Raw genomic sequence first — 24,073 nt, 5'->3', positions numbered from 1 at the left:
TCTCTGTGACTGTTTAGTCTGTTCTATGAGTGTGTGTGGAGGTATGTCTGCCTATGTTTGTATATCTGTGTCTATTTTCGTGTTGCATCTGCCTGAGCGCTTTTGTGGGGTTGAGTATGTCTGTGTATCAGTCCATTCAGCTGCTGGTCAACAAATGCTAATTGGTCTGCTTAGCACTTCCTAGTAATGGGCTTCAGCAGTAAATAGCAGGGACGCAAATCTTGGCTCTCTTGGAGCTGCCACTAAGGCGGAGAGACAGACAATACGCAGGGAAGATGGTCCTGGGTGCTGCTGAGTGCTCAGAGGGCGATGGAGTGGGGCGGTGGGGTGAAGAACACTTGGGGCAGCTCTTGCATGTGACATGGGGAGAAGCTTGAATCCTGAAGAAGGGGCAGCTGAGCTGAGGTCTGCAGGAGGGTGTCGGGCAGGAAAAAGGCTGAGGGCCCCCGAGGTAGGAGTGTCTGGCCTCACCTGGCTCCCGGGGGCACAAGGGAGGGTGAGGGGGTGATTGTGAAGGGGCTGGCAGGCCTGAGGAGGCACTTGGATGTTATTGCAAGTGTGATGGGAGCCCCTAGTTTCCATCAGAGAGTGTCATGGTTCCGTGACGCACTTCGGAGAGGTCCCGGGGGTGAGCGGGGGAGCTCTGGGTAGGAAAGGGGCTGCAGGGCAAGAATGGAAAGAGGGGGAGCTGCGTGCTGGCTGGCAGCCAGCCAGGCCAGCAGGGGCTGAGGGCTGGGACCAGGGGGGCTGGTGGAGGTGAGCCAGGTTCAGACGCTGATGGGAGTGGCGCAGGCTCTCTGCACTGCGGGAAGCAGGAATGGAGGACCACTGCTTGGATTGGGCCCGAGCACCCGAGGAAAGCTCAGGCTGGGGAGCACGATGTAGGGAATTTAAGTTCCATTTCAGGTGGTTGATTTGAGAGGTCCATAAGTATCTGGGTGGAGCCATCAGACACACAGGCGCAGCCCGTAGGAGTCTGGTTGGCCTGGGTGTGTGTTTGAGAGTCCTCAATACACAGGATGGATTGAACACCCTGGGAGTGGCTGAGGTCGCCCAGGGGACAGGAAAGGAGAGAGCTCTGGATGCTGAATTTCGGGTGTCCTGCAGGAGATGGCAGTCTGTGAGAGGGAAGGAAGACCTGGCCAGGTGAGGGTGTGATCAACCGTGTTAAACTGGGCTGTGAGGGCAAAGGTGAGGCCAGAACCCAACCCCTGGCTGTGGGTTTCCTTGGGTTGCACTGACATGTTCAATGCCTGCTGTCCGTGGGAGTATCGGTGTGTGGCGGGTGTGTGGGTATGGCCAAACCTTAGTGTGCGTTGGTTTGTATGGCACACACCTGTGCTCCATGTGGGTCTATGTGCATGCCTGAGTGGGGGCTGTGAGATGTTGGATATGTTTGTATTAAGCTGTTGACTCGCATGTGTGCTATGGAGATCTCTGGGTATTGCTACCTACAGACGAAGGTGTGTCTGTGTTTGGGTTGGTGTGTGACTTGTGTGAGTGGGTCAGGTGTGACTCGGCCCTGGCAAAGCAGGTGGCCATGTTGGAGCAGAGTGGGTGGGAGTTGAGATGGTGGCTGGTCCCTCAATGAGAGGTACCCAGAGGGCTGCCTTCTCCAGGGAGTTGGAGGGAGGCATGTGGCCAAGCCAGGCCAGGTGGGAGAAGTGGCGGGCTTGCCCGGAGGGTTCAGAGAAGCGGGGGCTGTTCCTCAAGGCCCTGGGAGAGGTGCCTGAAGCCTTTGGCCCATGTGGTCCCCTGACGCCATCCCCCTGCCCTCCTGGCCCCCTGCCTATCTGCTTTTCCGCCTGCCTCTGCCCACCTGCCAGCCTGTCTGTAGGTCTGCCCAGGCACCTGCTTTCCGGTCATGCTGGCTAGGATCTCTGCATATCTGTCACCTGCCTGCCTGGCTTGCCTCCCACTTCGGCACCTGCTGATTTCCTCCCTGTCTGTCAGCCTATGGCTGACCTGCTGCCTGCCCACCTGCCTGCTTGATAGCTGCCTTTCTGTCCTGTCTGCCTGTGAGACTAAACATTTGTCACCTTGGGAGGCACAGAGTGTTCCTAAGATGAAGCACAGGAAAGACAGGTATTAAGGGGTGGTCACTACTTTGCCAACAAAAGTCCGTCTATTCAAAGTTATGGTTTTTCCAGTAGTCATGTATGGATGTGAGAGTTGGACTATAAACAAAGCTGAGCGCTGAAGAACTGATGCTTTTGAACTGTGGTGTTGGAGAAGACTCTTGAGAGTCCCTTGGACTGCAAGGAGATCCAACCAGTCCATCCTGAAGGAAATCAGTCCTGAATATTCATTGGAAGGACTGATTCTAAAGCTGAAGCTCCAGTACTTTGGCCACCTGATGTGAAGAACTGACTCATTTGAAAAGACCCTGATCCTGGGAAAGATTGAAAGTGGGAGAAGGGGACGAGAGAGGATGAGATGGTTGGATGGCATCACTGACTCGATGGACATGAGCTGGAGCAAGCTCCAGGAGTTGGTATTGGACAGGGAGGCCTGGTGTGTTGCAGCTCATGGGGTCGCAAAGAGTCGGACATGACTGAGCAACTGAACTGAACTGAAGGGGTGGTCAGAAGGCTGAGAGATTCAGAGCCTCTGGGAGGGCCCTTGGGAAGCCTGGCATATTCAGGGCCCAAGGCAAAGCCTGTCTCTGCCCCCTTCCCCGGGGGCCCAGGTGGGGACAAGCCTGGCTGCTCTGCTCCTGACACCAGGGCCTCACCCCACTGGGGCTTCAAGGGCTGCCTAGCTCTCGGGTGGAGGGAAGAAGGGGACTCACTTAAGGCCTCCTAAGACCTGTCTAGCCCTCTGAATGCCTCCTCAGCACCCGGGACAGCTGCTGGGATGAGGGACTGTGCAGGTCTGGAATGTGAGTCATCACAGTTAGGGATGTTGAGTGTCTTTTAGGTATCTGGTGCCCTGCTAAGCACTGTGGTTGTCTCAACCCTTCAAATCCTCTCACTAACCCTGTGGTTTGTAGTGTGACCTCCATTTTTAAAATTTGTTTTTATTGGAGTATAGTTACTTTACAGTGTTGTGTTAGTTTCTTGCTGTGAAACTAATAGCAAAGTGAATCAGCCGTAAGTATACATATGTGACTCCCATTTTACAGAGAGGGAAAGTGAGGCTCAGAGAGGTCAAGTGTCCTGTGTGCAATCACAGGAATGGAAATTAACAGGGCCTGGATTTTAACTTCAGATCCGTGTTCCCTACCAGTCTTCCACAGGGCAGTTCTAGGCCGTGATTCTCCACGTCTGTCAGACCCAAAGCTGCCTTTTCTTGATATTTTCTTTTTTATTATTTTGGCTGCATCAGGCCTTAGTTGTAGCATGTGGGATCCATTGTTGCAGTGCAGGGGGCTTCTCTCTAGTCAAGCACTTGGGCTCCATGGCACGTGGGCTCCATGGCACGTGGGCTCAGTTGCATCACAGCATGGGGGATCTTAGTTTCCCGACTGGGAATCGAACCAGCGTCCCCTGCATTGCAAGGTGGATTCTTAACAACTGGATCACTGGGGAAGTCCCATGATATTTTCAATTGCTTCTTTTGTGCTCTGGAAATGAAATTTATGGCTAATATATCCACCTCTAATTAAAATCAATATATAATTAAATCAAAATTAATATATAATTAAATTATGTGATTAAATTAATATAGATGATATAGTTTACAGATATACATAAATTTTTGTCCTGTAATATATATAAAAGAAATAAAGGGTAGTGTTGTGTGTGAACTGATTAATTGCCAGGAAGGTGTCAGCTGAAGGTGCAGACCTGAGATACTGTGTCAGTGTCTGAAATGGTGGTGAACTCTTGGTAAAGTTCTGAACAAAAAGTACACATTTCTTCCACTTTACACAGTAGTTGCCTTCCCAGAAAATTTAGTGTATATTATGGATACAGAAGTCCTCTGTGTTTATGTATAAAATGGTGTTAGATTCTTGGCTCTGGTAATTATAAACACATTTTTTCACTCGTGTTGAGCAGGATTAGAATCTGCCTGCCTTCTGGGGTTGTCTGGAGTCCCTGGCCCCAGCCCCCTAAATGCCAGCAGCACCCTCTCACCCCCAACCCCCTACCCCCATCATTGTGATAACCAGCCCCCAGTTCCCCACCCCAACATGGACACATGGAAATCCTCCCACCCCTCATGGAGCTCAACATTTCAGTGGGGGGGACAGATATCATCACTAACCACACATATCTTGTAATAACAGGCTGTGACAAGCACAATGATGGGAAATAAAGCAGGGGAAGGGGTGAGAGAAGACCCAGTGGACATGGCCAGGCACAGCTCCCCGCTGGCTTTTCTCTGAAGCTGCTCTCCCCGAGGACACTGGGGACCAGGCAGTCACTAACACGGGTGGGGACATCTCGGTTCTTGGTTGACCCCTCAGGCGCATAGGAGGCTGTTGATCACACCTGCCTTTCTGGTACTTTCCTCCTGGCTTTGCTTTCAGGGCTCACACACAAAATACTGGTAAAGGGGGATCTGAGAAGTTTAAGTCAACAAAGCAACAGTTCTGGTGTGAGAGCTGCGGCCCTCAGTACTAGGTGCCAAGGACTCAATGAGCCAAGGAGTCCGGCTGCTTGGGTGGTGCCGAATGTAAGCCTGACACGTAGGTGCCCCAGTGATACCTGTGCTCAGAACAGAGGCTGATCGGGTCAGGGGTGCAGGAGGGAGGCTGAGATGGAGATAAGTGCCCTGGGGGTGTGGCTTGTGGAGCTGAGTGTGGCCGGGGTGGGCAGGGAGTGCCGGCAGCTTCTGGCCTGGGACAGCATGACAGATCAGGAAAAGGGAACATTTGTAGGCTCAGGAGTGGCCAGGAAGATGGGGGCCGCTTGGCTGCCGGGGTAGCTGTGGGATGAGGGAAAGGTGGAGGCCTGGGGGCCCACTCTGAAGAACTTTCAGAGAATCAGGGCCTTCCCAGAGAACCCTGGAGGGGTGCCGCCCCTGCTTGCTGTGTGGACACCTGCCCGGGAAGGGGCTCCTCTGGCATGGACCGCTGTTCCTTTTGTGACCTGGGCCTGTATGGGTTCCTGAACACACAAGTGGATCTGCCTGTGTGCTGTGGGGGATGCTGGGGACAGGACCAGTTCGCCTCTAGCTTCAGTGCTCAATTTGCAGAGTCTAAATTTAGGTGAAGGAAGGAAGGACCCCCCTCCGCACCCCACCACTGGTTTCCTATGGAGGGGAGGGTGGTGTAGGAAAAAGCCTGGCCTGGCCCTTCTTACTCCAGCTGCTCTGGATGGGCACATGGGCGGTCTGTCTGGCTAGGGTTCCCCCACCCCAGCTTGGGGGGTTGGTGGTGAGAGAGGATCAATGCTCTGCTGGTGGCAGCTGCTCCAGGACACATCCTTCCTGCACAGGTCGGGCTGAGCCAAGCCAGGCCGAGTGCCCCTTGGGACTTGGCAGGAAGCTGGACCAAAGCGGCCTGGGAGAATGTTGGGTGGTTCTGGCCCCCTCCCTGCTTCTAGAGAGCCACGGCTGCTGGGGTGGAGTTGGGGGGTGGGGCACCCATCCAGGGCACCTGGTGGCAGAGCCCAGGGTGAAGGAATCCTGCTCTGCCTGGCTAGGTGGGAGGGACGGGGATGCGGCGAGGGAAGAGACGATGCAGACCACGCTGGCTCCAGGTCAGGAAGTTTTATTGCTGACATGCAGGAAGAGTCCCCATGTAGTACAAAAATATGACTTTATACAAACTTTTTTGTGACTTTTTCCGTTTTTGTTTCTTTACAGTAGGACTTCTCTCAGCGTGACACCCAGTGAGGGCAGACCCAGCCTCCTCTCATTTGCTTTCCCAGAAATTAATCAGACGGGTGGGCTGACCTTGGAAGGGACCAGTCTGTCTGACAGGCTTTTGCGGACCCGGAGGATATTGCTTTGAAAAGGAGAAGGACCACCAGGCGAGCAGGCCCGGAGGGTCTGGGCGGGCTGCCGGACAAGGGGCTCGGGTGAGGCCCTCACAGAAAGACAGTCACGGGCGCTGGGAGCCCTGGGCGGGACTGCATTTCCACTCCTTTAGGAGACTTCTTTTTTGAAATAAATATAGAAAAGAGGACATCCCACCCCCACCCCCACCCCCGCTCGAGACTCTGGCTCTCAGCGGCTGGACGGCTGAGGGGGGCTGGCCTGGTGCTCAGGGGGTGCGAGAGCTGGGCTCAGGCAGGCTCCCCGGACCCTCTGAGGCAGAGGCTCGAGGCGCCCACGTGCTGGGGTGGGGGGGAGGAGGAAGGGGGTGTGGGCGGCCCTGCTACTGCTGGCAAGAGGTGGCCCCATTTTTTCCAGATGGGGAAACTGAGGCACAAGGAGGTTTTTTTTGTTTGTTTGTTTGTTTGTTTGTTTTTTGTGACCTTGCCCAAGTCACTCACAGTGAGTCAGCTTTTGGGGAGGGCACAGCTCACACGCCGGGGAACAAGGTCACGCAGGCCTCGGTGCCCCCACTGGGCAGGCAGGACAGGGCCGAGGGCCCAAGGCGGCCTGGAGGGGGACACTCGGCTGCTCTGAGGGGCTGGGGGGCGGGCAGGTCAGGGGAGGGTCTCTGCTTGGCGCTGGGCAGGGCCAAGTCCAGTGCGGGAGAGCAGGGAGGGAGCATTCTGGTGAGAACAAGGTTTTCTGGCAAGACGGGCATCCACTTCAAAATCTCGGCTCAAAAGGGCAGCAGGGCTGTTCTCAAGCCAGGCGGGGCCCCCGGTCTCTACAGGTCTCCCTTGGGAGCCCTGCAGCGCCCCCCCCCCCACCCCAGGAAGGACCCTGGCGACCCTGGTGGTCTGCTGGGAGAGATACCACCTTTGTTACGAAGCAGGGGCAGCAGGGGAGATGCTCCTGCTCTTCTCTGAACACAGAGGGGTGCCGGCCGTGCTCACAGCTGGCCGAGGGCACCCCTTCCAATCCGGGTCAGCGTCACCTCGGTACCACGGTGAGGGGTGGAGGAGGAAACCAGGGCTAATGCAGGTGTACAGCACCTCAGAGAAGCTGAGCTGGGAGAAAGAGAAGCCAGTCTAGAAGGCTTCCTCATCACCGGAGACAAGGAGGGACCGGTGCGCTGGAGATGGAGGGGGCCGGCAAGAGGGGGCCGGCAAGAAGGGGCTTCTGAGCCCGGGGCTGAGGAAGGGGCCCACTGGGGGCTGTGGGCTCCCCTGCTGTCCAGCCAGGCTGGGGGCAGCGAGTGGCCACGGGCCGAACCACCTAGAGATGGCAGAGAAGCTGGTTTCAGTACAAAAATAAATATATTTGATTCCGCTTAAGATGAGGTGAGAGTTTTCCAAAGCTTGGACTGAGGGGCCTGGGGTCAGAAGGGGAGGGATGAAAACAGACTGTGAGGGGCCTGGGAGGGCAGTGGGGAGTGGGCATTCTTGTGGGGAGCCAGCAATGAGCTGCACTTTCAGCTTATGTGGACTGTTGCGGGGCAGCTGCCCCCTGGGGGTCGGGGTGGGGTGGGGGTCAGTGGTGGGCGGGCTCCCTCCTCCTCACTCAGTCCAGAGACAGCATGGTTAAAGAGACAGAGGTAGATTAAAACGTTATGATTAAAAGCAGATTAGTTATCTAGGCTTCTCAGATTAAAAAAAAAACAAACAATCAAGCAATCATTCCAAAAGGTAGCTTCGTGGTACCTCTGCTGACCCCACGTGTGACCTGGGCTGTCCCTGCCCCGTCCCCGGCGCAGCCCGGGAGAGAGTTCAGCACTGCGGCGGGGCTGCTGGCTGGGGGCCGGGACGAGGTGGTGGGTGGGCGCCGGTGCCCCTGCCCAAGGCTGCTATTTCCGCAGGTAGCGCTGGGCCAGAATGGCCGCGTCCAGGGGGTTCACGGGCTGTGCGTCGTGGCCCAGCCGGCGCACGGGTGGCACCCCTGCCCCCGACTGCCGCTTGGGCACCCAGCTGCGGGCCTCGTGCACGGAGCTCTTCTCCTCGGCCAGCAGCAGCTGCTGCCGCATGTAGTTCTCAAACTCGTACTGAGAGCACTCCTCCGTCACCTTCGCCTTCACAGCGGAGACAGGCAGGCCGAGCGACAGGCGAACGTGCAAGAGAGAAGAGCAGGGGGTGCGTCAGCTGGCCTGCCTCAAGAGGCTCCTTCCCCAGGCACCATCCCCCGGGCCCGATCTAGTAGTGGCCGAGAACAGGGGGGTCCCTGAAGCTCCCCAGCCCACCTGGACCTCGCCGTGCTGGCCCCTCAGACCTGTGACCTCCCCTAACCCGTTGACCGTGGGAGAGGTCACGTTCCCTCAGAAGACTTGGTGCCCGCCCTGTGCAATAGGGCAGTATGCTCCCCTGCCCGAGGTCCCCCAGGGACCAGTGCAGGTCAAGTGTTAAGAGAGTGGCCTGGGGCTGGGGCGCTCAGTGCATGGGCACCCGTTTCCCTGTCCTGCCCCAGGCTGAGGTCCCTGGAGAAGGCCACGCACAGTCACAAACTGAAGTGGGAGGTCCCATTGCGGGACGGGGGCGGGGGAGAGCAGGGCTGTGGAATCAGGCTGTGGCTGATTCTGAGCCCTGTGGCTTTGGGGAGGTTACTTTCTCTCTCTGAACCTGTTTCCTCTTTAGTGAAATAAGAACACAGGCTGCACAGGCCTGCAGTGAGGACTGAATGAGATATACTGGGGGCCCTCACTGCTTGCTGGAGGTGATTATTTTTAGCTGCTAAACAGCCCTGGGAGCTGGTGGGAGCCGGGGGCAGGGTTCTGAAATTCTTCGAGGACGGGGGGCTCTGCTGTGGTCCTGGGCTGGCTCCACCTGGTCCCCCCTGTCCAGTGCTTGCTGTGGGACCCGGGGTGGCCCGGAGAGGGAGGGTCCTTACAGCTTCCCTCCCAGGACTCAGCAAGCCCTGCCCTACAGGTGGCACCCTAAGATCACCTGCCGGCTGCTGCCGGGCACCCTGGGCCTGGCCCCTGCCCCCAGCTCAGCACTTTCTCCAGTGCAAGGGACAGGAGGAGAGAAAACCGGGAGAAAATGAATCATCTGAAAAATGAAAAGCAGGAAGGGCGAGAGAGAACCCTGTGAGTCAGAGGGGTAGACAAGTGCGGCCGTATAGGCGGCCAGCGTGTGGCCGAGCCAGGGCCTGGCAGGAAGAGGAAGCCGAGGGAGGGCCAGGCTGGGCCACTGTGAGGCCTGCCTGCCCTAGGGCCTCCACCTCGGCTGCCCCACCGCCCCTCTCTCAGGCCACGGAACTGCCAACTGAGCCAGACACGAGGCAGGCCCCGGGCGCTCAGGCTGAGGAACTTGAGGCTCCTGTTCCCGCTCCAAGGGCTGGGGAGAGGCCAAGGAGGCCCGGCGCCCTGCCAGGAGCTGCCACCTCCACCCTGCCCAACCTGCCCTGCCTGGAGGGCTGGTGCCTCAGGATTTGGCCAAACGGCCTGGCTGCCGTCCCCAACTCACCTCCTGGGAGCTGTCTGCGTTGCTCATTTGGTCGTCGATGTCAGGAACCACCTGCAGAGGCCCGCTCAGAGAAGACAGGGACTGCCTGCAAGGGAGGCAGATGAGCGAGGCTGGCTCCAGGCAGCCCGGCCCTTCTTGCCGCGGCCTGGCTGCCAGGAGCCCAGCAGGGCCAGTCCCCACTGCTCTGAGACTTGGCTGGAGTCAGCAGACCTGGGCTGAGCAACCGCAGCCCCTTCCTGATGCCACTGCCTCTGCTTCTCCGAGCCTCAGCTTTCTTGCCCAGTAAGTGGGGGCAACTTCTATCTTGTAGGCTGTGGTGAGAACTCAGGGAGATAAGGCCCATCCTAGAGCTGGCATCGACTGGCATGCAGGAGATGCTCAACCCTGAGTTTTGCCTGTGTCCTCCAACCCTGCCCATCAGGACCATCTGGAGACCTGACTCTGCCTGGTGGAGATACAGGCCCAACCTCAGACGACCTCTCTGGGGAGGCAGGGTAGTGCCCACGGGTGGGCAGGACCCAGCTCTGGCCCGGCCCACGTACCACGATGCGATGATGGAACTGAGGGCCTCCAGGACGTCGGCGGCGGCCAGGCGCTGCTGGGGGTCGAGGACAAGCAGTTTCCGGATGAGACACACCGTGTTCTCAGAAACCCGTCCGTCCCTGATGCAGGAGAGAGGGGCAGCGGGCACTCAGGCGGGGTGGGCTGGTGCCAGGTCTCGGCCCAGGACGCCAAGCCTCCCCGTGCTGTTTCTGCCCCTCGAGCCTGACGGGCCGGCACCCAGGGAGGGGGGACTCACTCGGGGATGGTGTACTCGGCGGCCTTGATCTTGCGGAAGAGCTCCTGCGGTATGCTGTCGTAGAAGGGGAACTGGCCATAGAGCATGGTGAACAGTACCACGCCCAGGGCCCACATGTCGCTGGGCTTGCCCCGGTACGGCCGGCCTGCAGGGCGCACAGACACACGTGTGCTCAGCCCAGGGCTGGGGAAGAACGGCCCTGCACGCCCTTCCCTGGCACTCCCGGGAGTCCTACCTGGGGGACCCCCCTCCACCCAGGCACCCTCACTTCCGGTCACCCTCCTGTGCTTCCTCCCAGAGCAAGCACACTGGCCCCGTCCCTGAGCTTCAGCAGGGCACCTTCCTCCTTTACTCCTTGAGCTGGTTCCTGCCCGTGCTCTGGAGACCCGGCTCCACAGGGGGATGCCCCACCTCACGTGCTCCACGAGGAGAAGGGGTCTCACCTGGCCTTGTGCAGCCCACCCCTGGGGCAGGCCTCACGCCGCCTCCCCACAGCACCAGCTCTGCCCCGCTCTGCCTGGGCTCCTGGGTGCTGGTCCAGCCCCATCAGCAGATGAGCTCTCCTGGGAGCTCTAACCATCAGGCGATTTCTCCCTGAGCTCTGACTTCTGAGGGAACACTGAACTTCAAGCTTTTGTTTTGATAATGACAATGCCGGCTATGGTTCATTGAGCCACACACTAGGTTAAGGGCTTATTTAATGCCACGGGAACCTAAGGAAGTAGGGGCTATTATCATCCTGATGCCAGAGATGAGAAACTAGAGGCCCAGAGAGGTCAGTACCATTCCCAAGGTCACACAGGTATTAACCAGACCATGAACTGTGGGGGCAAGGCCTGGTGCCGAGGTCTGTGCTTATTAGCACACAGAATCAATGAAAGGCAGACTTGAGATCAGAACCCACTTGAGTTACCCCACCTCATCCTCTTAACAATGGGGGGAGGCGGGACTGCTTTCAGCTTTTAACCCAGGAGGAGACTGAAGCTCAGAGAGGGGGCTGAGAGCCAAGGCACACAGCTGCGTAATTAACACGGCCAGTCTCAGAGCCTGGTCTCGGGTCTTCCGGTCCAGGTCTCTTTCTGAGGCAGGGGGGCTCCTTTGTTTCATTCTCCAAGACTGGTATCTGTCTGGAGGAGCCCGAGAGAGGCCTCGGGCAGCAGGTGGGAGTGCCAGCACATGGAGACCACCTGGCCTGGCTGCTGAGGAGACTCCACCAGAGGCAGCCCGTCCCTCCACCCAGTCCCAGACCCCACCTCACAGCTCTGGGCCGAGGAAGGGGCCTGGGTCTTCCTCCTGGCTCTGCACCTCCAGGGAGGCCTTTCGGATGCCCATGCAGGGTGTATCCAGGCTGGGCTGTGGGGCAGGGGTGCTCAGGGAGCGGGGATACAGCCCTGGCACCCAGATCCTCCTCGCAGAGGCCACTGTGACTGCAACCCCGAGCTCCAGGCCCGGGAGGTGGCACCACTGCCCCCTGCAGCGTCGTGTGAGAGGCCTGGGCCGGCAGAGCCCTCGGGGGGAGGCCTCCAAGGAGACGGCAGATGGTTGTGGCCAGTGAGAGCGGCCTATTCCCGGGAAGACAGGTGACAACTGTTACTGCGGGGAGGGAGGCAGGTGTGAGTGCGGGGCCGACAGGCCCGGAGGCAACCCTGGAACCTTCACAGCGGAGGGATGGCAGCGGGGGTGAGCCGCTGGAGTGATCAGGACAGAGCAACCTCAGTTTGGCGAAGGACAAGCAAGAAAGGAAAGAAAGCCTATGGTGAAATAGGAGCGTGGGTTTGGGCAGAAGGCAGCCCTGGCGGAGGGGGATGCCTAAGTTTTCTGGTGAACTATTAGCTGTGACTGTGAACAAGAGGTCTGGTCTCTCCGAGCCTCAATTTTCTCATCTGTAAAAATTCTACCTCATGGGGTAGCTGCGTGGTTTTAAACAGATGATGCCTGTCGCATGGCTCAGCGCAGCCTCCGGCACGAGCGGCACGATCAGAAGGCGGCAGCTCCATACTTGACTTGCTCTGGGCACTGCTGCCCGTCCCGGCCGTGGAGGCGGGGTGTCTGTCTGTCTGTTCCCTGCTGTGTCCGAAGTGTCTAGAACGGAGCCTTGTGCACGGCAGGCCCTCAGTAAATACCAGCAGAATAGACGGATGAACAAATAGACAAAGGGAGTGGTATCTTTGAGATGCAAGTCTCATCACAGTAAACGCTGTGAAGACCTGTTCAAAGGCATCCTCTTGGACTTGAAATCAAGGATGATGTTTCTCAACAGGGCCTCTGCCGGGCCTGGCGTGGCTGGGCCCCCACACGTCTCCCCTTGAACTTTCTGAGAGGAGCCTTGGGGGTCTCAGGGGGCTCCTCACATGTGTGGTGCTGCCCCTGCCCAGGCACACCCCCTCCCCAGTGGGCTCCTATTATTCTCAAGATACAGCTGAAAGCCTTCGCGTGCCTATTCCTCACACTCACAGAAACCATGTTTCTGTCCTTCCAAGCACTGATCTCAGAGTAATTAGTGTGCTGACTGCCATCCTCCTCCATGAGACCCCACGTTTTGGACCTGGATGGGCCACCACTGGAGCCCCAGCACCTCGCCCGGGGCACAGATACAGTCTGGCTGGGCAAGGCCCCCGGGGGCTGCTGCTGGTGCCGCGCACATACCGCTGAGCACGTCTGGACTGATGTAGGCAGGGCTCCCCCGCTGGTCCTTCAAGAGGTCCCCCTCGCTCACGAGATGCTTCCCGAGGCAGAAGTTGGTGATGGTTATCCGATGCGTCCTGGGGGGCGGGAGGCAGAGAGTGAACAAACCTCGGTGTCTGTACCCCCGGCTGCCCCCCACTTCGTCCCGGGGCAGAGGAACCACACCCACGTCCTCTTCTGTTCCCCTGACCCGCCTCGTCTTCTCCAGGGCTGCGTGGGGAGTGCCACTGGGGGTGCGGACACAGGCCAGTCACCAGGGTTGACACCTGGTGAGCTGTCCCCGCAGGGACCCGAGTCACTCTGCCCAGGGAAGCTTCAGGGTGCTCCCCTGAGTCCTGGGGCTACAGCTTAGGGTCTGGAACAACTGCGGAGATTTCTTCAAACCACCCCACGTAGTATCTAGGTTGGGAGGGACTGGAGGTAGTTCAGCTCCCTCATTCACTCATGAGGAAGTCCGGCAGAGTCCTGGAGGCCTCCCTGAGGACCACTGTGTCCCCCGGGGGCTGATTCCTTCAGTCATCACTCTTAGGATTAAGTACTATCACATTATCACTGACCGTGCTAAACACTAATGCCTACTGAGAGCAGACCCTTATCTGGGCTTATGTGCCCAGCAGGGGCTGTTTGCATTCACGCCTCACAACAGCCTATGATGGAGACTTTCTCATTGCCCACTCCACAGAGAATGCAGTTAGGACACCCAGAGAAGTGGAGGGACTTGTCCAGGGTCACACAGCTAGTGAGCAGAGGAGCAGGATCCAACCCAGGTCTTTCTGACCCCCAGAGTCTGCACCCTGAGTGATACTGGTCAGGTGCCCACGGGGTCCCTGGATGGTGCCCAGCCCCTGACTTTCCCTTCCGTTCCATCCAAGCTAACTCACCCCTTGTCTGGTACTGGAGATTCTGCACTGACTAGAAAACCAGAGACCCCCATCTGAGAGTCGTGGTGAGAAGAGCTTTGGGCTCTGATCCTTTCTAGGAAGTCACAACGAGAACAAAAGTCGGCGGCCCAGAGGGGATGCAGTCTGCCACCCCTGCGGATATGGAGTGGCGGTGCGGGGAGGCAGGGGCCTCTCCACCCACAGGCGAGCAAGGCTGCGTGCTGGCTCCCGTGTCAGCAGGCTGGGCAGGGACGCCTGGGAGGATGGTGGGAAGGGAAGCTGCACCGGGCCCTCGTGCGTGAGGCTCTCAGAGCCCTCTAGCTTTCTCGGGGAGTTCTGCTGGCAAGGGCTTGGTGCAAGAACAAAGGCCGCTCTGTCCCCGGCGTTCCAAATGGAAACGCTGACTCTCGCTCTCCATACAGGCCTGCCCTGGCACATGCCACAGAAACCAGCCTGGTGGCCCCCAGGGCAGCAAGAGCCAGAGACGGGGGGTGGTGAAGGGTCTCAGGCGCAGGTCACGTCAAGAAGTGGAACTGCTCCCGCTTGGACCCACCCTCGTCACTGTCCACGGGACTGCTAAGGCCTCTCATCCACGAGGGCCCCAGAGAGCATACACCCTGCTTTTTCTCCATGGTCAGAGCTGGCCATGGCAGCTGGAGGCCCAAGACACTGGGAGGAGGACAACTCGGGGGATAGCCTGGTGGGCTTGGGAGTCAGATCCCTGGGTTCCAGTCTTGGCTCTGCCCTTGCCTGGCTGGGTGATCTTGGGCATGTTATTTACTTTCTTGCTAAACCTAAAATTTTCTCATCTGTAAAACGGAAAATATCAGCACCTAACTCCCAGGGCTGTGTTGGGATTTAACAAGAAGATCCCAGGGAAAGCGCTGAATCCAGGGCCTGACAACTAGTGACTGATGACCAGGGCCAGCTGCGAGTATATTTCATCCTCAGACGGGGGCACCGCTGGCACGGGTTACCCTTGGAGACCCCGGGGGAAGACTGTGCAGAGGCGGCGGGCAAGAGGAGCCACCCTGCGACGACAGGCCCTGGAGCGCACCTGCCCGCCTTGGCCTTCTGCTCTACCCTGTGGGCAGCCCTCTGCGCACTGGGCTCGAGGAAAGTTCGGCTGAGAATCTGCAGGGCAGGCTGGCAGGACTGAGCTGGAGCCTCTCCCACAGGAAACCGCATAGTCTGCTTCCAGCCCTCCCGATGCCTGACCCCGCTCCCTGCTCTGCCACCATCACTTTGGTTGGTGAAGCACTGATCCCGGGGACCCCAGACCCCCCAGGCTGGTCCTGGCAGGAGGGGCGAGGGTGGCAGGGGTGCAGGGAGGGGGCTCGGCGTGAGCAGGGCCTGCTCAGTGAGTCACCCTTCAGCTATGGCCTCTGGGCTACCACAGGGTGTCTCATTTTCTAGGAAACTGGATGTGCACACGCACCCACGCGGAAAGAAAGGAGGATGGAGAAAGAACCCACGGTGAAACTCACGTAACCCCAAGAGGGGACTGTAACCCTTGCCCTTCATCCGTAGCCGGGGAACTTGCTGTCCCAGTTGCCTTACAAACCCTTCTCCTGTTTCCTCCCCTGGGAGCGCTCCGATGTGCTGGGTGCTTCCAGCTTGTCTGCTGCCTCTCCAGCTGGAGTTAGGGCCTGGCCTGATAGGCAGAGGGGGCTGGACCTCTTCCAGGCCCACCCCTGACTCTCAAGGATGACAGCAAGGCCCCAAGCGGGGAGGGGTGTGCCTGTGGACACTTGGGAGTAGGAGCTGGACGGTCAGCACGGGTCTCCGCAGCACCTCCCATGCCTTCCTGGCACCCATGACTCAAGCGAGAGGCGGCCAGAATCTGTCTGCCCAAGATGCAGCAAAGGAATTATCGGATTAGAGAACGTGCTGCCAAGAACAGGGTCTGATGAGGTGTGGGTGCTCTGCAGTCCCAAGAAAACACACCGATGGGTGCGCACGCACGCACATGATACACACACACAGACATGCACACACACTCACGAAAGAGCTGCTATCGCAATGCTGGCATTACTCAAAACAGGTAGGGCCTTCTGACTACGTTCTCAGAACCTAGGGGCCCTGGAAAAATGGGAGCCGGTAGCTAAACCACCAATGGAGACAAAGAGGCCTGTGATGCTGGTCTGATTAGCACCGCAGAAGCCCTTGATGGCACCCAGCGTCCCTCAGCGGGCCAGGACCCAGTCCCCCAACATGAAGACAACGCACTCCCAGGGCTGGGATGGTCTGTGCTCTACGACACCGCCTCTCCTCGTGCACCACCTAGCTGGGGCCGGGGCTCCGTGGGACATCCTTGCCGGCCACTCACCACATAGTGGGCCTCATCTCCAGAGGGAGAGCACGTCAGGCCTGCAGCCTGGCTGGCTCGCATCCAGCACGCTTACGAGGGGCCAAACCCTGTAAGTAGTCTCATGTCTGGAGCCAGTATCTGCATGCATGCGTGCTAAAGTTGCTTCCATCATGTCTGACTCTTTGCAACCCCTTGGATTATAGCGCACCAGGCTCCTCTGTCCATGGGGTTCTCCAGACAAGAATACCAGAATGGGCTGCCATGCCCTTCTCCAGGGGAATCTTCCCAACCCAGGGGATCGAACCCGTGTCTCTTATGTCTCCTGCAATGGCAGGTGGGTTCTTTACCACTAGCCCACCTGGGAAGCCCAGTGTCTGCAGGGAAGCGTAACCATCTCTGCTTCCACAGATGAGGATGCGGAAACTCAAAGTGCCTGGCTCCACAGCAGCTTCTCAATACACGACGAACGGAACGGGTGAATAATCACAGGGGCGCGTGCTCAGGGCCTCGAGGGTAACCAAGCGGCAGTGCTGTGTGGGGAGCTGGGTGTGACCCCCGGGGCCACCCCTCCCGGGTTTCTAACCCTCTCTCGGCCGCTCAAGGGTTCACTCAGCCCTGGAACTCCCATCTTCCCTCCTCCCTGCGCAGCTCCCAGGACCAGGTTTTCACTGTTTTCTCAGGCTGGCAAACCTCTGCTTGACCTTCAGAAACTGATTGAGACGGCCAGAGCCTCAGCCCCTCCGTCCTCTGCACACTGGCCTCAACATAGTGACGCCTGCTCCCTGGTCACCCCCACCAGGCGGTGAGCTCCAGGAAGGCTGTCTGCTGCGCCAGCGCCAGGTGGGGCTGGAGACAGGCTGTGCTCGGAGGGCCTGGGGCTGGCACTGCCAGGTCTGGTGCCCCAGGCCCCTCCCCAGAGTTCCTTGTCCTGTGACCACTGTGGCTTTGGCCATTTCACAGGGATAGTGGGTCCAGGCCACTACGGGATGGGCAATGACATTCTGGACAAATTCCCCCACCACACCACTTCTGCCACGAGGGGTGTGTGGCCCGCCATCTGTAAGCTCTCTGACCCATTTTAACACCGGGACTGAGAGAGGTGAGGGTGAGCGGCTCAGGGAGATCAGGGGACCACGTTTCTAGGATTGTGGTGACACGCAGGGTGTGAGCTCCGCCCGCCAGACCTGGGCCCCTGCGTGGCTGGTGTATCTACCACTGCACCAGATCAGGGGTTCCCAACCCCTGGACCAGTGGTGGTTCGTGACCTGTTAGGAAGCAGCAGGTGAGTGGTGGGTGGAACTAAAGTCATCCTCTATGCCTGTCTGTGGAAAAAAGTATCTTCCACGATCTGGTCTTGGTGCCAAAGAGGTGGGAGGACCACTGCGCCAGGTTACTCGGAAGGGGCCCAGATCCTCTGCCTGAGTGGGACAAGAGCCCGGGGCGGGGCCTCACGTGATGTCCCTCCGCCACTGGCTCACCAAGGATGCTGGGGTGAGCCGCCCAGATCCCCTCCAGTAGGGAGGTGCTCTCTCCCTGCTGCTGGGAAAGTCATCCTTTTCCAGGAAGTCCTCTCAGCCAGAGGAAGTTGCCCTGCCCTAAGCTATGCCCCCAGGCACAGCCTGCAATTCAGTAGCGGGCTGCAGCCGGGGTACAGGGCCATGCGCCCCCTGACTTGATGCGGAACGTCTGAAGGGCCACCTGGCTTTCCAGGCGGAGGCCCTGTCGTGACTGCCCAGAATTCAGCTTCTCCCTCAGCCCAATCTCGCCCCCTCCTCCCCAAGCGTGCGCCCAGGAAACGTCCTGCACACACATCTCAGAGTCTGTTTCCTGGGAACCTGTCCCATGACAAAGCCTTGCTTTGCTCATCTGTCATTCTGTCACCCGTTGGCCTGTTTTTAATAGTCATTTACTGGGCACCCATTGGGCATGACAAATGAATGGACTAGGGAGACCACTGAAAAACCCTTCCCAAGGCTCCCCTTCTGTGCAACCACCATATTACCCTGCGGCAGAGGACAGAAGCAGGCATCCCATCCCCGGGCTGGGCTCCTGGGGGAGGTGGGCTGGGCGGAGTCAGGCTCCCCGTGGGGATGCGGGGCTCCGGGAGACACAGCGTGTGGCCTGCCCCAAGCCGAGGCTCCATCGTGGGAGCACGGCGACGCTCACCTCTTACTGAGCACCATGTTCCCCAGCTTCAGGTCTCTGTGCACGACGTTCTTCTGGAAAAGCAACAGGCGCGCGGTTTGCACTGTGATGCTCGGAGCCCGAGTGCGCCCGGCCTGTGAGAGGCGGGCCCTCCACATGTGGGGGGAGACACGCCTCTTTAGGTTGGGACTCGATTTGCAAGCCAGGGACAGATGAGGACCACTCTAAGGCCTCGTTGACCACGCGCATGAACTGGGCAGCATGTGAGCCCAGGCCGTCTCGGCCCCATCTACAGTGTTTACTCCAGTTCTTTCTTCCACTAAGGCAGCCGCCAACGGAGAAAACCACTCCTCTCTCTGCCTCCACCAGACATCCCATAAAAAAAGCCAAAAGCAACCCCCGCCCGCCACCAAATCCTAAGCATCTGCCTAGATCTGGGGTCAGAGGTGAATTCTCCCTGTTCTGATGACTGAGTATCGCAGGCTCAGCCCACAGAAGCTGTTTGTCCGGAGGCCGCCCAGGCTCTCCTAACCTCGGGGTTCCTGACGCCCCCAACCCTAAGAAAGGCTCAGAGACAGGCTGTGGCTGCCCCCAGTGGGTATCTCACCCCTAGCCTCTCAACTGATGGACATAACTGTGCTGGACTCTGCTGGGCTGCCCGCACCGCCCCAGGATCGTGGGCTGAGGCCTGCGCCCACTGTGTCCTCAGGTGTGGCATCCAGCCGCTTTCCTTCTGGACGTCCCAGCTGCAGAGCACACTGGGCGAGGGCAGCACAGAGCTGCTGTGGTCAGTGGCAGCAGAGGACGGCTTTCCGCGGCAGAGGAGGGAGCCGCGGGGCGGGGCCTCACCTGGTGCAGGGCCTCCACCACGCGCACCACGTCGTAGAAGATGACCACGGTCTCCCGCTCGCTGAGCCTCTTCTCCTTGATGACGTAATGCTGCAGGTTGATCAGGTCGGCCGTCTTGTCGCTGAAGTCGTGCGCGCAGAGGCAGTCAAGGACGAGGCAGATGCGCTTCTTCATCTTCTTAACCATTCGGTTGGATTCGGCGTCCTCAACCACTTCACAGGTGCGGTCCTGGGAGGAAGGGCGCAGACCGGGGCTTGGCCGTGGGCCCAGCAGGGCCAGGGCCAGGGGCCTGGGGCTCTACTGGAGCCTAGAACAAGCCTGCATGTGTGTGAGTGGTGGGGGCCTGACATCTGGGTGGCATGGACCCCACGGCCCCGCTTCTGCGTCAGTGCCAGGCCCAGCCAGGGCCCAGGCTGAAGCAGCGCGGGTCAGACTTCAGCCTCCGGTCCTACTGCAAAGCGTGTGGGTCAGGGCTTGGCACCTAAGAGCCCAGTGTGCTGGCAGCCCCCTGAGCGCCATGTGCAGGCAGCACCTCAGGGCCCCAGGGCCCCCATCCCCCTTAGCTCTCCCAGGGAGTCCAGCAATGACGGAGGAAACTTCCTTCCGGTGTCCACGGTGGTGGGAGCTACTTCTGTGCGTTCAAGGCAACTGCTTTCACGTGGATGCAGGACTCCCGGGCCATATAATGGCTTTGGCCCCTGATGGCTGGTTTCAGGCTCTGGCTCCACCTTGTCCTAGCTGCAGGACCTGGGGAAGTTTGGCTAACCTCTCCAAGTTCTTAGTTCCTCATCTGTGAAGGGGGCCTGGCAACTTCTATCTCACAGGGGTGTAGAGAGAAAACACAACCATGCCAAGTACGTAGTAAGCACTTGGGCTGGGTATCGATGAAGCAGGGCTTGGTAAGCTGACACCGCTGCCAACCCTAAGGGTGGTAGTTCTGGATGTACCTTCCTTGCTAAAAAGCTACGCCAAGGGCGAGGAAACACGGCGCAACAGGAGGACTCTTATCCAGCAGCTCGAGGAGGCCTCCACGCCAGCACAGCAGGCTGGGAAGCTCCCGGGGAGGGAACTCCACATTCCTCTCCCAGGCAGATCATACCCTTCATTCTGCCTTCCCCAGAGGCCCAGCACAGTGTCTGGTACACAGAGGACTCGAGAGAGGCTTCTCACCACTCAGGGTCTCTTATCCAAAATGACAGACACCAAGGCCAAGCTCTGGAAGCTACCAGAGATGAAATACTAAGAAATCATCATCACCCCCCATCTGATTTCATGTTTAAGGGACACAAGTTTTCAGAGGTGCCTTTCAGTGCACATCTAAGAATGAAGACCTTGGTGGGGTCTATGTGTGGGGGTGGGAGGCATTTTCCACTTATTTTTCCTCAAGAAGTCAAGCCAACAAGGAGCTTTTATTGCCTGAAATAACAGCAGTGACGAGCATGTGCGACTCGGCAGCTCAGGGCTCTCTACCCTCTCATTCACCCTCCCAGCACCACACAAGGTGGGCTCTGTTGTCACGGCTCTCAGATGAGGGATCTGAGGCTTGGCAAGTGACTTGCCCGAGGTCACATCACCTGAATTCAGAACTGCCTGCTTCAAAACCTGTGTGCCCTCCCTGACACCAGGCCCATCAAGCACGCGTGGGCCTGGCCAGCGTGTCTGGTGCTGAAGGCGCTGCAGAAGCTCCGCGGGGGCCGTCAACAGGACCCACTCCCCCAGCATTCAGAGTGCTGGTTCTTCACTTCATTTTTGGAGCCGGAATTTCAATTCTGCCCCGGGGAAGGCTCTTTTCAGGGTACCAGTTGCTAATCAGTACTTTTCCTAAGGGACCGGGGACATTGAGAATGGGGCCCAGGGATCCTTGCTGCAGATGCTGAAATGTCCAGGCAGGCAGCAGGACTGGGACCAAAAGCAATCACGGAGATCCACAATTCCCCACCCCGCCTTCCTCATCGCCCTCCCTCCCACCCGGGCCTGGCCGATTCCTGACCACATAGCTAGAAAGAGCCCTTGTCTTTAAATAACTTCCTGCTTTCCTCTTTTCTCGGAAAAGCGGCTCTTCAAAGAAAGCCTGCAAGCCGGGTGCATTCCCGCTAGGCGGCCACCATCATGGCAGGAGCGCTGTGACCAGACCTCCAGGCCGCCAGTCAGGAAGTCCTGCTGCTCTGCATGCAGGGAGGTTGGAAGAGCTCGTGCGACGTGGCCCCAGCAGGGCCAGCCGGGGTGGGGGCGGGAGAGGTGCCACCTACCTGGAAGAGCCCGTGGTGGTGAACCACCCCGTCCTGCGTGTGGAGGAGGGAGAGCAGGGAGTACTCGGTGTGCAGCAGCATCTTGCCTTGCCTCTCCTCTTGGCTTTCAATTCCTTGGTCGCCCCTCTCCTCTAGGGTGAGGATCTTAGGAAGGCACACACACAAAAGCAAAACCCCACAACCTTTACTTTTCCAAGCAGAGGGACTAGAACAGGAGAAGCAGGGGTTCACGTCCTCCCATGCCACCCCGGCACATCCACCCACATGTGTGTGGATGAAGCGAAGTGGTTTTTCCTGGCGTGAAGGCAACGTGATGTTCACACGGGGCCCCCGGGAAGAAGTGGTGCTGCTCTTGCTCACAGGGGAGGGCGGAGGAGCCGGGCCAGCACGGGGCCCTGGGGTCCCCGGCCCCCACACCCTGTGCCTCACTTACCTTCAGCTGATAGAAGTCATCCGTGCCATCCTTCCTCGCCAAGCACTGCACGATGCTTGGCACAGGTGAGTTACCCAGACGGGGACCTGTGGCACAGACAAGCCGCTGGCTTTACTTCTCAGGCACCCTGTCCACCATGGCACCGAGCCATCATGCCACCACGTGGGCTTCTGGCTAGATCTTTTCTCCTGGAGGACACCAGGGCTCACACCCACTGAGAAAATGGTCACGCCTCCCGAAGTGGAGCGCTGTGTGTGCCTCCATCTGAGCATATCTGGTTATCATACTCTCTCAGCACCAGGTGTGTGCTAGAATCTCCGAGGAGCATGTGTTAAAAGCAGATCCCAGCTACAACCTGGGCCCTCTGAATCACCAGCTCCAGGTGAGCCAGGAAACTGTCCCTTGAACAGGCTCCCCGGGCGGTCTGATGCGGCCATGTATCAGCGTTTGGGAACTTCTGTACTCCTGGAGACGTACGTTGCTCACTGGTCTGTGACAGCGCCCTGAGCCTTCAGAGCATAAATCAGGTAATGTCACCATGCCACTGCACTGCTGAAAGACCTGAGCAGCGCTCCACTGCTTTCAATATGCAATCGAAACCTTTTGGCCTCCGAGGTCTTGCATGGTTTGGTTCCTGTCCAGCTTTCAATGGATCATGTTTCCCTGACCCCTCCTCACCACACTCCAGTTCTGCTGGACTCTTTAATTCCTGAGGTTAAGCCCTTCCCTGTCTCTGGGCCTTTGCACTTGCTGTTCCTTCAGTCTGGAGTGCTTTCCCTTTGCTTTTCACATGGCTGCTCCTTCTTACCCTCGGCTGTCAGAGCCGATGTCCCTTCCGCATACAGAGCCTTCCTTGTCTCCAGTCTCTCTGGCCCTCAGTTTCACGTCATCCTGTTTGCTGCCTTCAGGGCCCGGCCCCTCCCCCTGCTCCTGAGGTGATCTCAGTGTTGTTTACTGTTTCTTTTTGTAACTAGAATGTTAAGTTCAGTGAGGGCAGGAACTTGCCTTTTTTTTTTTTAACTTTATGGTCTTTATTTTTAGCTTCAGAGTGTGTCTCCAACCAACTGTCCCGCCCAATTCTTTTTTTTTGCTGTGCCTGGAGGCATGTGGGATGCAAGATCTTAGTTTCCTGACCAGGGATTGAACCCATGCCCCCTGCAGTGGAAGCACAGAGTCCCAAGCACTGGACCTCCAGGAAGCTCCCCAGTAACTTGTCTGTCTTAATCACTGCTACATCCCTGATAAACAGCACAGGACCAGAACGTAGCAGGCTCCATGTACTATTTGCCGAGTGACTGGAGCTGGAACTATTCTGTACTCCTAAGTTCAAGATGCTGTGCCAAAGCAAAACTCACACCCAATCTCTGGCTGCTGGGAGAGTCAGGGTCCTCAGGACCCACCCTACCTGCAACCCTACGCATGCAGTGTGGAGCTGCTGGGCCTTGAATATCATGCAGAAAGGCCCTGCTGCTCTTCCAGACCACTGGGAACATCCGGTTCTACAGGATTTTGGTGCCAATTTTATAAGAAGTTTGCAGCTGTACCAAATGTTTTGCAAAATCATTGTGTCCTCTATGAATGGTCAGAGAAGTGCCTTAGAAGATGGACTTTGGGTTCTAAGACAGCTTGTGTGCTTCCCGAGGGCAACATCCTGGGGGCACGCATAGGACTGTCTCGGGGAAGACTGTCCAGCTCTCGGCTGGCTCTAAGGGTGGTGAGCTACAACTCAGCAGCAGCTCGTGGTGCGGAGCGGCCTTCCACTCTCACGAACAGACGCCGCTTAAACCCACAGAGGGCTGGTCAGGGCCCCGCACTGGGGCGGGTGCAGCGCTGCGCTGTGTCCGCAGGTCAGACGGTGCTGCCCCGGCCCCCCACTCACCTAGCCATCAGAGGCTTACCCAGGATGAATGGTCCAGCTCTCTTGGCATTATTTCCAGAAATCCCACTTCCTAGAGCCTTCGCCCTGGCCGACGTTTCCCCAGCTCCTCTGTCTGATGCTCTCCGCTTCATTCTCAGCTCTAGACGAGACAGAAAAGAGCCTTCTCACTGAGCAAATCAGCGAGCTTCCTTACGCTAACCCAGCCTGCGAGGCTCTGACTTGGGGGTGTGTCACACAGTGGCTGCTGCTGTTTCTGTGGCCGCTGCCACCTCCTGCCTCTCCCAGAGGAGCATGGAAGGTTCTTGGTAACAAAAAACCATGGCTCCTTTACTGCAGATTAATTAGGCACTCCAGGTGGAGGTCCTGGCTACAGAGGTGGGCAGCTGGCCCACCTCAAAGGGACCAGTCAGATGCAGAGAGGACACTGACTTCTGTGCGGATGCCAACTGGGCTTTCTTG

General features: G+C 58.3%; 1 protein-coding gene across 6 annotated transcripts in view; it reads right to left on the bottom strand.

The window, feature by feature from the left end:
* Positions 1–5,643: 5,643 nt before the first annotated feature.
* STK40 (serine/threonine kinase 40) overlaps positions 5,644–24,073 on the bottom strand; it is a 38,654-nt gene continuing 20,224 nt past the window's right edge. For 4 of the 6 annotated variants that reach the window (XM_055586376.1, XM_055586378.1, XM_055586377.1 and 1 more), the window contains 10 exons: positions 23,634–23,753; positions 21,736–21,821; positions 21,303–21,446; positions 19,054–19,281; positions 18,226–18,278; positions 12,829–12,944; positions 10,183–10,327; positions 9,926–10,045; positions 9,384–9,468; positions 5,644–7,993 (listed from right to left, as the gene is read on the bottom strand). In XM_055586376.1, the coding sequence (XP_055442351.1) occupies positions 7,772–7,993; positions 9,384–9,468; positions 9,926–10,045; positions 10,183–10,327; positions 12,829–12,944; positions 18,226–18,278; positions 19,054–19,281; positions 21,303–21,446; positions 21,736–21,821; positions 23,634–23,745 (1,311 nt within the window). In that variant the 5' untranslated portion in view covers positions 23,746–23,753 and the 3' untranslated portion in view covers positions 5,644–7,771. Of the gene's footprint in view, positions 7,994–9,383; positions 9,469–9,925; positions 10,046–10,182; positions 10,328–12,828; positions 12,945–18,225; positions 18,279–19,053; positions 19,282–21,302; positions 21,447–21,735; positions 21,822–22,543; positions 23,609–23,633; positions 23,754–24,073 lie in introns of those variants that run through there. The other 2 variants (XM_055586379.1, XM_055586380.1) reach the window with 2 other exon arrangements.

Source organism: Bubalus kerabau, chromosome 6 (genome assembly GCF_029407905.1).
Source record: "Bubalus kerabau isolate K-KA32 ecotype Philippines breed swamp buffalo chromosome 6, PCC_UOA_SB_1v2, whole genome shotgun sequence".
Classification (NCBI taxonomy): Eukaryota; Metazoa; Chordata; class Mammalia; order Artiodactyla; family Bovidae; genus Bubalus; species Bubalus kerabau.
Note: the sequence above shows the minus strand (reverse complement) of the source record. Positions and strands in the feature narration are given on the sequence as shown.